Below are 12622 nucleotides of genomic sequence, written 5' to 3'. Positions count from 1 at the left end.
TGATATTTGTGGTTTCAACAACTGTGTTGCTTTTCATCTAGCGCCATCACCGGGTCAAGATTTGAATTTGTCCAATACTTTGGTTTGTAAGAGTTGTGTTTTTCTTCACAATGACCATGTCTTCAGGCTCCATATTCTAATGCTCATCAGGGAAATTATCAAAAAAAGAAATCAAGTGCCTTATTTACAGTTAGCTACTTGCACATGGTGGTCACATGCCACAGTATGACATGTGAGGAAGAGAGAGAAGTCTTATTTAGAGCGCAAAACTCCCAGCACTGATGAGTGTTTGGTCATGTTGTGGTTGGATCAACATTGGGTTTGTTCCCATAACTAACATTAAGTAATATTTTGGTTTTACTGTTTGGTTTTCTTGATTGGAGAAGTGAGATTTGTGAAAGAGAAGGAAATGTTGCAAGTGTGAATGTGTGACTGGATGTGAAATCTTGATATATGTTTTCAGTAGTTTGGAATAGTTGGTTTACATGGGGTAAACCAAGAAGTCAAATGAAATACATATCATCAATTAGACTAATCAACCTGCCATTAAAAAAAAAAAAAAAAAAAAAAAAAAACTTGTTTCCCCTAAATTTTTGCAGTTCCTAGAACATAACGTTCCTAGAACGCTTTTTTTATCGTGTTCCGATGGGACCAATTTGGGGATTATTAAGTTCCTCAGACCGCAGTTCCTGTAACTCTTTCAGCTCCTACTTCAGGGCACGGTCTTTCCCTTTTCCCTTTTCTGCTTCTTTTTAATATTGTATTAACTTCACTGTTTAGCATGCCTTCTACTTTTGTAAACAGGTCTTAAGGTTGTTGTTTTTTGCACTCTACAGTTTGCTGTGTTGTGTTTTACTTTGATATAAATGAAATATTTAATAGAAAAGTGGATTACTAGTTATTTGTACATGCACACATGTAGGTAGGCCTCACTGCTTAATTAAAAAGAGCAGCAGCAGGTTAAATGGCTGTGGTATCATAACAAAATATTGTGGTGGTTAGATGGCTGTGTTATAATAACACAAGGTATTTTGTGTTCACACAGCCATCTAATCACACCTGTTGACATTCTTGTGAATTGTTTGTGAAAACTTTGTCTGAACTCCCTTACCTCTCCTACCAGTCCATGCATGGCCATTTGGCCAGTATGGCAAAACCGGTTTTGGGGGAGAGTACAGTTAGTAGAACTGTTTAGAAGTGGACTGTTCCTATACGTTCCTGTAATTACTTGCTCGGAAAGAGGCTAGACACAGAAAGGGTGAATTAACCCCCCCCCCCACACACACACACACACACACACACACACACACACACACACACACACACACACACACACACACACACACACACACACACACACACACACACACACACACACACACACACAAATGCCACGGATTCCCGCACTGCTTCCTATCTGCGTCCATCCTTTCATAATTCACTGAGAGATCTATTCACTTCAAACATAGACTGTTTTCGTTTTCAACTTACTGAGTCCTATCCGCTTGCTGTGAGATCAGACTGACCTGACCTCACCGTTACAACAGTCTCCTCCCCTTCGACGCCACGCCGTCCTTGTGACTGTCAGCAAATCTGACCAATAGTGACTGGAATCCCCACTCCTTACGTAGCTCACAGGCCAATCAGAACATTGCTGGGCGGAATCACTGTGGGCCTGGCATTCACGTTTGGTTGCAAAGGTAAGCTCTGGATGGGATTTTGTGAGTTTTCTTTGTTATTTATTGTTCATTCTGTAATTTATAGCATAGTGTTGTATGTGCTTGTGTATTATTATGTTTGTTAAATTAAATAATGTTCTGCAGTAACGGTCGTCCATTTATGCTAGCCTAGCTAAGTGTACAGCACTGCAAAGTATTCCAAGCCGAGAGAACAACGGTGATTTTCCACTATTACAACAATTGTTCATTAATTATGATTAATGACTGTATTGTCAACTAAATAACGGGCTTGTTAGTGCACGTTGAAAACTGTCAGGGTGTCCTGGCTGTCATAAAACCTTTTTTTTGTCGGTTACTACTAACCATGTTATTGCTAAGTTACACGGTTGTAAGTTTGCTTTCTCTAACAATGTAGCCCTGTTTCCAAACACAGGGCTCTGTCTGTAACTGTAAAAACACATTGGTTTGTATTTTTACCGAGCTCCCTATAGCTACCTCTTATATATTTGTTTACATCTGTTTTACCGTTCACAAGACAGTGGCTTCACTGAATGCGCCTGCACCCTGCATACTAAAAAGGCTGCTCACTGAAACACGTGTTAAGACAAACATGTGTGCAATTTAACGCCCAAGTCATGTCATAGGCTAATTACTGTTTGCATAATATTCTGGTAATTTCAGAAAGTCGTTACCCGCTGCGTGAACTGACTTACTGCCTAGCCGAGGAGGCATCAGGACGGATACCACATCCTACCACACCTCTTCTGGTCCAAGCAACCCCCTTGACTGTTGGATACTATCCGGGAACTATTTGAAAGCGGTCAACCAGAATATATTCTTTCCCTTTTAAACGGAATGGATTTTGAAAATACCTAACCTGGAGGGTTTGCTGTACAAGTGTTGTTAAAAGCCTGCTGGTGGAGATTGCCAACTTTTGAGAAGGTCGCATTAAGTCTTTCTGGAGGGAACTAACTTAAAGCCAACATGGATCAAGCCAGCGGTGGGGAGGACCCAAATAAACCCTCCAAAAAGAAATCCAACGAGGACGAGGGTAAAAACAAAAAGCTGGTAGGTATTCAGACTGGCTCATTGCCGTTGCATGGAAGTAGTGTGCAGAGAACTGTCACATCCTGTTTTCCCACAAGGGAGGGTCAAACTTTAGCAATACTGACAAAGTTGCACTGCTCCTTGGTTGCAGAAAGTTTCACTACTGTACATTTTTACTCAATGTAAAATTGCTTTGTTGGGCATATTGCACTGAAAATGTAGCCTTTGTAGTAGTTTTACATGTATTAGTCAGGAGGCCTATAGTGGTTAAGTCAAATCTAACAAAGCCTAGTGAACAGATAACTCCTGTACAGTTAGTAAACAACATGTAATGTCAATACAGCACATTTCTGTTTTAGTGCAGGATGAGGCTAAAATAGTTGTGTAAATGTGTTGTTATAACTATTTAATGTAGTCTAATACAAAGTGGCTAATAGCTGTTAGAGTTGAGCAAAAGAGATAGTGTTACACTAAGTGCTTTACTTTTAAAAGCACTCAGTGCCTCATGTGATTAGCCTCATCAATACTTGTACTGGAAGTTCTTTGAAGAGCATTTTTGTTGTGACAGTTGGGCTTCAATGTCCTTTTATAATTCATAGTACACACAAAGTTCAGTTACAGAATGACATTGCATGATATCTGTGTGGTTTGTGGTGGAGTGTGTGCAATTGATATAACCCTTAGCTTGCTTGAACAGTATTTCAGCATTCAGCCCAGTAAATTACATCATAGTAGGACATTGTCAAGTAGATAAAAACTGAAAACTATGTCAACATTCATTTAACGTTTATACTGTAGCCTCTCTATTGGCTTGGCATAGTGGAATAGTTCATGTAGAGTTATTTAGAAAGTGGGCAACTCTGAGTCTGCATCATTGGAGCTGTGGTGTCATTAAGCTTTTCAAGCATGCCTTCTATTGACTGGAAATGAGATTACACAACTTGGAGGTGTGTTGGTGCTAGTGTTGATGTAGTGGTGGAGGTGTTGTCTTGGATTCTGTCTGAATCAATCACTTCTGACAAATCATGCTGTGTGGAAACCACAACTGTTGCGAGGTTGTGTAAACAGTGTCTCTTACAAGAGTGTCCTTCAATCAAGTGCCTTATTTGGTAAACTGTAGCCACAGTCATGTATTTTCTGTCTTCCGTGAAATGTCAAAATGTAAATCTAAACTATTGCTGAGTGTGTTATGTGCATGTCACTGCATACACACTATCAGCAGCTGTAGAAACCAGTGGTTGAAAGTAATTTTCTGTGACGAAAGACAAAAAAACAGTAGTGCCGAGATCGAAAAGTGGCTGATGCCACTTTACTTTTTGTCACTGACAGTTGCCTACCACTTCCACCAGCCGTTAAATGGTGTGCCGGTGGAACACAAGCGGTATACCACTCCGACGACCAGGGGATTGGTTTATGCCACTGTACTACAGTCCATGCCATCAGCCACTTTTTGGATATCGGCGTCACTCCAAAAAACTTTGGCTGCTGTTGATCATCGTTTCTGCTTTTCCACATTTGGCAGCATGGAAAGCTTGCAGCTTGGCTGCTGTTGAACTTTCTAGAAGACATCACCTCTCTACAGCCAATAATTGACTAGTAGTAGTAATGTTGCTTTACTGTGTATTGGGCCTGTCACTGAACTGTGATTCTTTGTTTATTGGTGGGAATAGTCAAAAGTTTAGTTGCAGCCAGTGCTACAAAGAAAGGAAGTGAAAAAGGCAAAATTTAGGCAAGGCAAGGCAGCTTTATTTGTATAGCACATTTCAGCAACAGGGCAATTCAAAGTGCTTTACATAAAAACAGATTAAAAAAAAATTAAAAACAGATAAAGGTTGATTAGTGTTTCTATTTTTTGATTGAGCCAAGTTGGACTGATCGCAGACTAGAGGCTGACTGTTAATTACTTCATTAACACCTTAGTTGTTTACATAGGTGGTGTTGCTCTGGTATCAAGTTGGCCTAAAACTGTGAAGGAAAACGGTGCCAATGCTGTGTTTCAGATCGGGAAAGTGTGACCATAACAACTGCCAGACAAGAAATCCCAGAGTGAAATTTTTAATGACACACAGCTACAAAAGGGTGTTGTCTTGAGAAATCCCAATAGCCTACAACTCTTGAATATCCTGCCTCTCAAGTTTAAAATTGGTTTGCGAGGGAGTGTGGATGACATAAGCTCTCAGCAAATATAGTGAACAGTCTGTGAGATCACTGCTTTTTGTTCCTTAAAGTGGTCTCAGGACTGTTCCCTGTTGCTCAATCCTCCAGGAGGAGCAGTCCGAGGCAAAGGCCTGAACTGTGGCTGCTGCAAAAATCTCAACTGACTGAGCTTGGGGGAGGAAGTAATCATTCATCCATTCCCTGGGTGGAGCAATGATCTCTCTTGTTTTGTTTATCCCTCTTTTTAGCAACCCCAATGTGTACTGTATCTCCCATTTTTTTCGCTGACACGGACAAGCTGGCATGTACAAGCTTTAAGATATGCATATTTTAAACAGTGAAACTGCAATTCAGAATGTGTTTTAGAAAGGGAAATGGAAAGAACAATGCAATTCATATTTTAAGATTCTTTGCAGAGGTCTGTCAGATGCGTATGTCATCTCTGACCAAAGGTTTGTTCTTTCCATAGAATGTATGGTTCTTTCTCATGGTTGGACACTTTAAGATTTACTTGTACTTTGCTATTTACCTTTTTCACCATATATGGGGCTATAGGATTACATTACTGACATGCAGTGTAGTTGTGTGGATGTGGCCTAGAAACAAGGATGGGTTCAATTAAAGTAGATGTCCCTGCCTTTTCACACTTAGAGCTGCTGAAAAGTTACTTACTTATTGCAGGGCTAATAAGCAAAGTGGCAGACACTGGCACAGTTTGGTCACCGCAAAGTCAAATCTCTAAAGACTGAGTAGAAACACTGAAAGCTGTATGTTTGTTTAACAAGTCACTGGGCAGCATTACGTCACAACAGTACCATTTGGGCTTTAGGCCCAGAATGTAGATACTCAACACAGCCAAGGACATGAGAATAACATCACAGTGTTCAGAGATAGAGATCATTCAAAACCTATCTGTTGTTTGTTGCTATACTTTGTGATAATGTATTTTTTCTCAATGTTGTAAACATGACATCCAATAAAACGGGGAGATGGAACAAGGTATTTTTAAAGTAATACAGGGGAGCCAGCCAGTTTGACAGAAAGGGAGAAATACTATCCCTCTGCATACCAGAGTAAAAGATGACATCACATAGAACAACATGAGGGAAAAGTCATCTTAGTGCATCCATATAATATGTGACTTTACATAACAGTCTGTAAAAGTGTATTTTAGACCTACAATCTAAATGTAGAGAACAGACATCTTTATATCATGTGCCGCTAAGTTTTGAGGACTTTTAGGTTTGGCTTATGTATCTGTTCGTTATGTGAGCCATGATTTCAAAATTACAGTTTAAGTGAATTCCCCTTTACTAGAAACCTTGTCTCAAGCCTAACAGTAACACGACCCATATGATGTGGGAAGGAAGGATTATGTTAAACAGCTTTGTTGTAATTGTAGAGAATCTGTTGTAGTACAGTAGCAGTGATATAAAAGAAGGAATGATTCACTGAGCAGAGATCTGTGATCCATCACTTATTTTCAAGAGAATTTTTGTGTACCAAAGGCTTTAGAAGCACTTCAGCAAGTTTGTAAAATAGTGATCGCTATTCGAAAATCAATAATGCACTGTTTAAAGTACATGTCTGATATTTAAACTTGTAATTCGTACCTACAAAGCAGAAGTACCAATCTTCATCATCTGCAGTGTGTTTGGTAGGTAATTCCATCCTGTATTGTCAGTCAAGGGTTTGATTCATACTTGCTTGCTTATTACAGGCTGTGTGTGTCAGCTGTTTCTATTATCTATAAGAAAATGAATAAGGTTTATCAGTATCTCAAGGTCATTGTCGGTGTACGAGTGGGAGGGAGAGGGAATCTAGTCAGTGGTGTACAATATAAACTATAACCGCTGTCTACTCTCTTCAGCCTAAAACTTTTTTGCCAGGATTCTACACATTTACTGCAAATAGGTGGAATAGTTAGTCAGAATTGGAACTGAATTAGGTCTGAATGAACATCCTTATCAAAATGAACAACTTGTTTAAGAAGTGGGGTGTCAAAGACTTTAAAACCAATGACCTGGTGTCAAAAAATGAATGTGTTTCAATATTGACTCTAAATTGAAATGTAACAATTCCCACTTGACTTTAAAAGTGTTTCATTATTGGCAGTTTGTAGGCCTAGGTAAAAATAACATCAGAAATGTTGAATAAGTACAGTAAAAAAAGGAGATTATGATAGTCTGCTATTACTTTTTATTATAAATGAATATAAACACACTGTTCATATTTGAAGATTGTTTTTATATAAGCTAATGGAAAATGAATTATTGTATAAATTATAAAAAAAAAATTTGTTTGTAGACATATGACATGTAGGTGGCTTTAGAATGTATTGAATCAATTAAAGCAAGACTATATGTAGCTCAGTATCTTCTCTAGCTAGTATGGCTAAGTTATAATATGAAATCACGGCAGCACAGAGTAGAGTAGCGTGTAGCAAAACAAGGCACAGAAGTCACATTCATGTGGGTCCCTGCACATATAGGCATTCTGCGTAATGAGAGTAGCATAATACAAATTTCCATTCTGTACAAAACAATGTTGGTACCGCGAGAAGTAGGGGAATACGTGCTTAGGAAGTCACAGACACACTCACATCCTGTTAGGTCCAGTTCCGATTTAATAAAATGTTATCAAACTCATATATCAGCTTGTACACAAGTCTCCAGTTATTTTTATTGTGACCGAGTAGCTGTCAAAATGCTCTAAATGCGATCTGTTGCTGATTTTAATTAACAACACACTGTAGATGAGCCGTAATCTGAACACATTTAGTCTCTCTGACTTCTAAACATAACTATCAGTTACGTTTAAAATTCAAAATCCGTAAAAAGTTTATATAAAATGTTCATGTTGAGTCGATTCTGAACCAATCAGCTGTTAAATCAGCTGAGAGGCAGGTGTTTCCCAGCATGCCCTGGGTCCGCCTGGGTCTTGCAGTCGGTGAAAAGCAACTGCGCTGCCTGCGTCTCAAACCTGCAGCCGCCTTGATCTCGTGAGGTTATTGTTGCCCATGTGTGCATGGCGTCAGAGCACGTCGGGATCAAGTCGGACACAAATCTAACCGGCACGCATTGGGCGGCGATTGCCGGTGATCGATTCTGTGCAGGTTTGGCTCATCTCGAACGAGCCTATTAACTAGAGGTGTGTTATGAGCCTTCTCGTCAAGGTAAAAATTGCTGACCTGGTCTGACCCAGATGATACATCTAGGGCGGCTGTGGCTCAGTGGTAGAGCGGTTGCCTGCCAGTCGGAAGGTTGGCGGTTCGATCCCTGGCCCTGCAGTCCCATCTTGAAGTGTCCTTGGGCGAGACACTGAATGGGGGCAACCCTGAGTAAATGAATGTAAATATGTGTGAATGTTTATCTGATAATTATTGGCCATGGCATGAAAGTGCTTTGAGTAGTTGATAATATATAATCTATATATAAATATATCTGGCTTTGAAGAGGAGTCTGGCTTGGACTGTAGAAGTGTAGAAGATGTCCTGCCCATTCGCCAAAGTTGACTCTGAGTTAGCAGATTTGCAATTGTACAAAGCAAAGCTGCCGATAAAACCCAGCCGCCCGACACACACACACACGGACTGCATTGTGCAGTTTCTCTTTCTCTGTCTTTTTTTTAAATGAGTCGGAAGCAGAAAAGCAATACTAACAATACTTTTAATGATATTAAACAAAGAGAAATGTTCTCCCCTCGTCTTAAAATGGTCATAAATCAATACAAGAGCAGCATAGTTCCTTGTACACTGCTGCAATGAAATGCTTGGTTACATTGTAACCTTGGTTCTCTGAGGAAAGACTATTTTTCCAGTCATATTTCTTAATTTAAGTTTTCTTTAAAATAGTGTTAAAATTTTGTCTCGTTCTTGTGAGCCCAATCTCGTGTCTCGTCAAGTCTAGCTTAAGCAAACTCAAAGCTAGCTTACATAACCCTATGGCTTCGGTATATCAGAAGCTGACCACACCGGGTGTTAATGCTAAATTACCCTCACATCTATGCTGTCCAGTTTTGATATTTTTCATAGTATTGTGGTTACATTAAGTTAACATGGTCTTTAATGCTTTATGTTATTGGTGAAAGTGAGTGCTTTCTAAAGATTGTGTTGTAAGGGGCCTTAGAAATTGCCTAAAAAACTAAGCAGAAGGAAAAGCTGGCAAAGTCTCAACATTGGCACTTGTCCATCATTTTCAGGTTTTATTTAAGAGTGTTTGCAATTTGTAATTAACCCTTATTAATTAAATTGGGATTTAATGATTGTAATCATGCTCGTCATTTAGTTGGTCATTAAAGTAATTAAGGCTTCGGTAATGAATGGACAGTTCAGCAATGGCGTCTGTAATGAGAGACCCTGGGCATGGGAGAGCTTAATGGAAAGGCTTTTAATTCTGTAGGCTACCGAGAAATCGTGTAGACATGCCGCTCCTTCAAAGTGTGTTTGGGTAATATAAAATATATGTATTTGTTGTTGTTTTTTGTAAGGTTAATCATATCATGGATTTTTGTGTTTATATTACAAGGCCCTATGCAGTTCTGTTGCCTAGAATAACATTCCTAGGCACATTTTTCTCAATCATTTCTGAATTACTTGAATGACTCCAGTGGGACTTTTCTTTAATGTACATTGTGATTGACATCAACTAAATAAGTTAATTAGTGTTTTACCCGGTTGTGACAGTATCACATTGTGAATTATATTTAATGGCTCTCTGTGCTACTGCTGTTGGAAGCTGTGGCATTTAAACCTTTGACACTTTGATACATGAGCTTTAGGGAAACCTCAGGGACCATTTTAGGTCATATTAGCATGTGGTTAGTACACACTCGTTCAGCATTGCCTATCTTCTAAGTAGTCTTACCTATTATTTTTCTTCCATGTGTTGCTTTATATTTTATTCACTTTTGCATTATGTATTGTTGAGTGAATATAACTGTGACTTTGTCAGGAAGACGTGTGACAAACGCAGAGAGGCAGGAAACGCACCACATGTGAGCGTTTTAATTGCATTCAGGAAGTTGGAGTGAGGAAGTGGTGAAGAATGCTTTAGTCACACAGTGTAAGAAACCGACAAGACTCCCTGCTCTATGGCACCCTCTAAGATGCGCCCTATTCATGTACATCAGTGGGTTAGATCTAAGACTTAAGAATGGGACATATCTTGAGCATCAATGCATTCACATTTGATAATTCACGAGTGGTAGGCGAGGTGCTTTGACTGAGCAACTGCAAAGTCTGATGTAGGCCAGGATGAAGGGGTTTCCCCTTCTCTTTTACTTGTATGATATTGAAGGATTGTGATCGGGGAGCTTTCCCTCTTTGATGAGAAGAGGTGTTTGTCATTGTCACTGTCATGCTTTAATTTACTGTTCATCTGTTTAGGTTGACAGCTGTACTCACACTTTTTTTAATCAGTGACAGTTGCAAAGTATGTGACAGAATGTGACATTTGCTGTGATATACAGTGCAATATAATGTGTCAGGAGAGATTAAATCAAGCTAATTGTGTATTTGAACTAGAGAATTTAATCATTACATTATAAAAATTGATTTGTTGAATAAATTGATCTAATGTGGGACACTGTGAAAAGAGGTCAGTGCATAAGCATGGCTAACTGGCAGACAGAGTAGACTTGATGCGTTGCCTGGTACATGTCTAATGAGAAAGACTTGTTAGGGATATCATGAGTCCTCTAATCTCAAGACTCACAATTTAGTAATGGTTATGTAGTTTATCACAGAGGTGTATGAGAGGCATGGGCCGGTCTGAGATTGTGTGATAACCTTCATCAAAAACATCACAGTTTCACAGTATTGTGGTATTGCAATTACAGCTTTAAAATGTATTATTTTGAAATGCCTGGGTAAACAAAAACAGGCTTTTTTTCTCCATTGATAAAAAGATGCAATAGAACAATGCACAATAAAAGCTTGATTTGAAATTGGAGCTAAAACAAGTAGGCTAATTGTGACATAATAAAGTGGCTGCAGTCTTTGCTAGATTTCTGAATACAATATTCTGTAAATATAAATTACATTTCTCTATGATATCATGAACAATTTAAGAAGATCTATACACTGAAATTTCCAACTTTTGTAATAGCTGCGTATAATGTGAACCCATAAGGGTACAGTACTACAAATTTGCTTTCAAAAGAGACGGCGATGACCTGAGGGCAGTGCTGTGCTAGTCTGCAGTCACATGGTCAGGCCATCCAGTGTGGTGCCATTCAAATCTTAGCTCTACTGGCTTTTGTGTGCTTCCCCTTTTCAGTAGTTGCTGTTTTAGGAAACTGTAAACAATACCAGCACTCTCCTGAAATAATAAGGCTACCACAGACTCATGCCCTTTTAAAGGCACTTCAGCTCTCGCAAAAATCTAGTGCATTCTTTATTGTTCTCCCCCCCCCTTCTTTTTCAAATTAATTATATTTTCTGTAATGTTTTTGGAACTTACTGAAACAAGTGAATGTCAACACTGCATCTGTTAAGAGTTTAGGAAAATAGGTTGACATTCTGTGCTTGATTAAATTGTCCATAATCCAGTTTGCAGAGGACAAGTGTGCCATTATGGTGTGTGTATGATAGAGTTTTCTGTGCCGTGATAAGAGGCTGTATCTCTTGTTTGTGTGTTAGCTTGCCACATATTGGGGCGGCACTGCCTACAGTTACTACACTATGTACCCTGTGTGCTGTTTTAGCGCTTAGAGTCCCCTCTATACTTTACTCTCTCAGTTGTCCTCCCATTTATGTTGACTAACTCACAGACAGAGGTGTTAGATAAAAGCAGCCCAGCTCATATGTTACTCTCTGTTTTTAAAAGTCAGTTTGATCAGAAATAAACACATTTAATCTAACATTACTAATTCTGATTTGGACCACTTTGAAATGCCCTCATAAGTCTGATACATATCTGATATATGACAACTAGACCCTTTCTGGTGCTTGTAATGTAATTTTATTTAGACAGGGACAGTGCACAATTAAACATTTATTAAATTATTAATAAAAATAAGGAGAGCTGCATTCTACCAGGTTTTAGCACAATTCTTATTTTCTGCATGTAGTCCCTAGGTAGGTAGATAGAACAATACAGGAATAACAGAATCAGGTTATACAATTTTACAAACACCTAATCATGATAATTCACAAATACTGTATGTGCGAAGTTGCAACAATAAAATGATCAGGGGCTCAGTCATTCTCCCATCCTAAAACCAACTGAGCGGGACCCGGTTCCAAGAAGCAGGTCTACTGAATTATCTAGATTAGTATAATAAAACATTATTAAAAAAAAATACCCATATCAGCGGATTTTACTCTGCAGAAAGCAACTCCACATGTCAGACAACAAAAAAAGTGCGGACCCAGGGTACCCATTACCCAGTACCCAGGGCCCTCATGTGAGGAGGACCCCCCAATATCGTTGTCTCCTTTACAACACAATGGACCACGAGAGATTCATCTTGGAGGTTGAAAAACAATACCACATCACAGATCTTTTTTTTATCAGGACAACACCAGAAAAGAGAAGGCATGGAGTTTAACTGCAGGAGTGCTTGGAGTGGAAGGTAGATACTAGCCTAATAAACACGCGTTTGTTCTGTAAAGTAGTTGGAGACAATATTTTATAATCTGGAGGTCGGGCAGCAAGACGCTCAGCTTCTGAGATGCTCCCGGTGTGGTATGGCGCGTGGCGGAGGACAGAACAAAACCAGAACGCAGCACAGTGGAG

The 12622-nt window shown here is 39.2% G+C and overlaps 1 protein-coding gene across 1 annotated transcript in view; it reads left to right on the top strand.

Annotated features, from left to right (window-relative positions):
• Positions 1-1615: 1615 nt before the first annotated feature.
• The window catches only part of diaph2 (diaphanous-related formin 2), a 420870-nt gene continuing 409863 nt past the window's right edge, over positions 1616-12622 (top strand). Inside the window, 2 exon segments of the mRNA XM_039812941.1 lie at positions 1616-1700; positions 2361-2747. Of these exon segments, the coding sequence (XP_039668875.1) occupies positions 2664-2747 (84 nt within the window). The 5' untranslated portion in view covers positions 1616-1700; positions 2361-2663.

The sequence above is a fragment of the Perca fluviatilis genome, chromosome 10 (genome assembly GCF_010015445.1).
Source record: "Perca fluviatilis chromosome 10, GENO_Pfluv_1.0, whole genome shotgun sequence".
In the NCBI taxonomy this organism is placed as follows: Eukaryota; Metazoa; Chordata; class Actinopteri; order Perciformes; family Percidae; genus Perca; species Perca fluviatilis.
The sequence above is the reverse complement of the archived record's forward strand: the minus strand, read 5'-3'. Positions and strand labels throughout refer to the sequence as shown.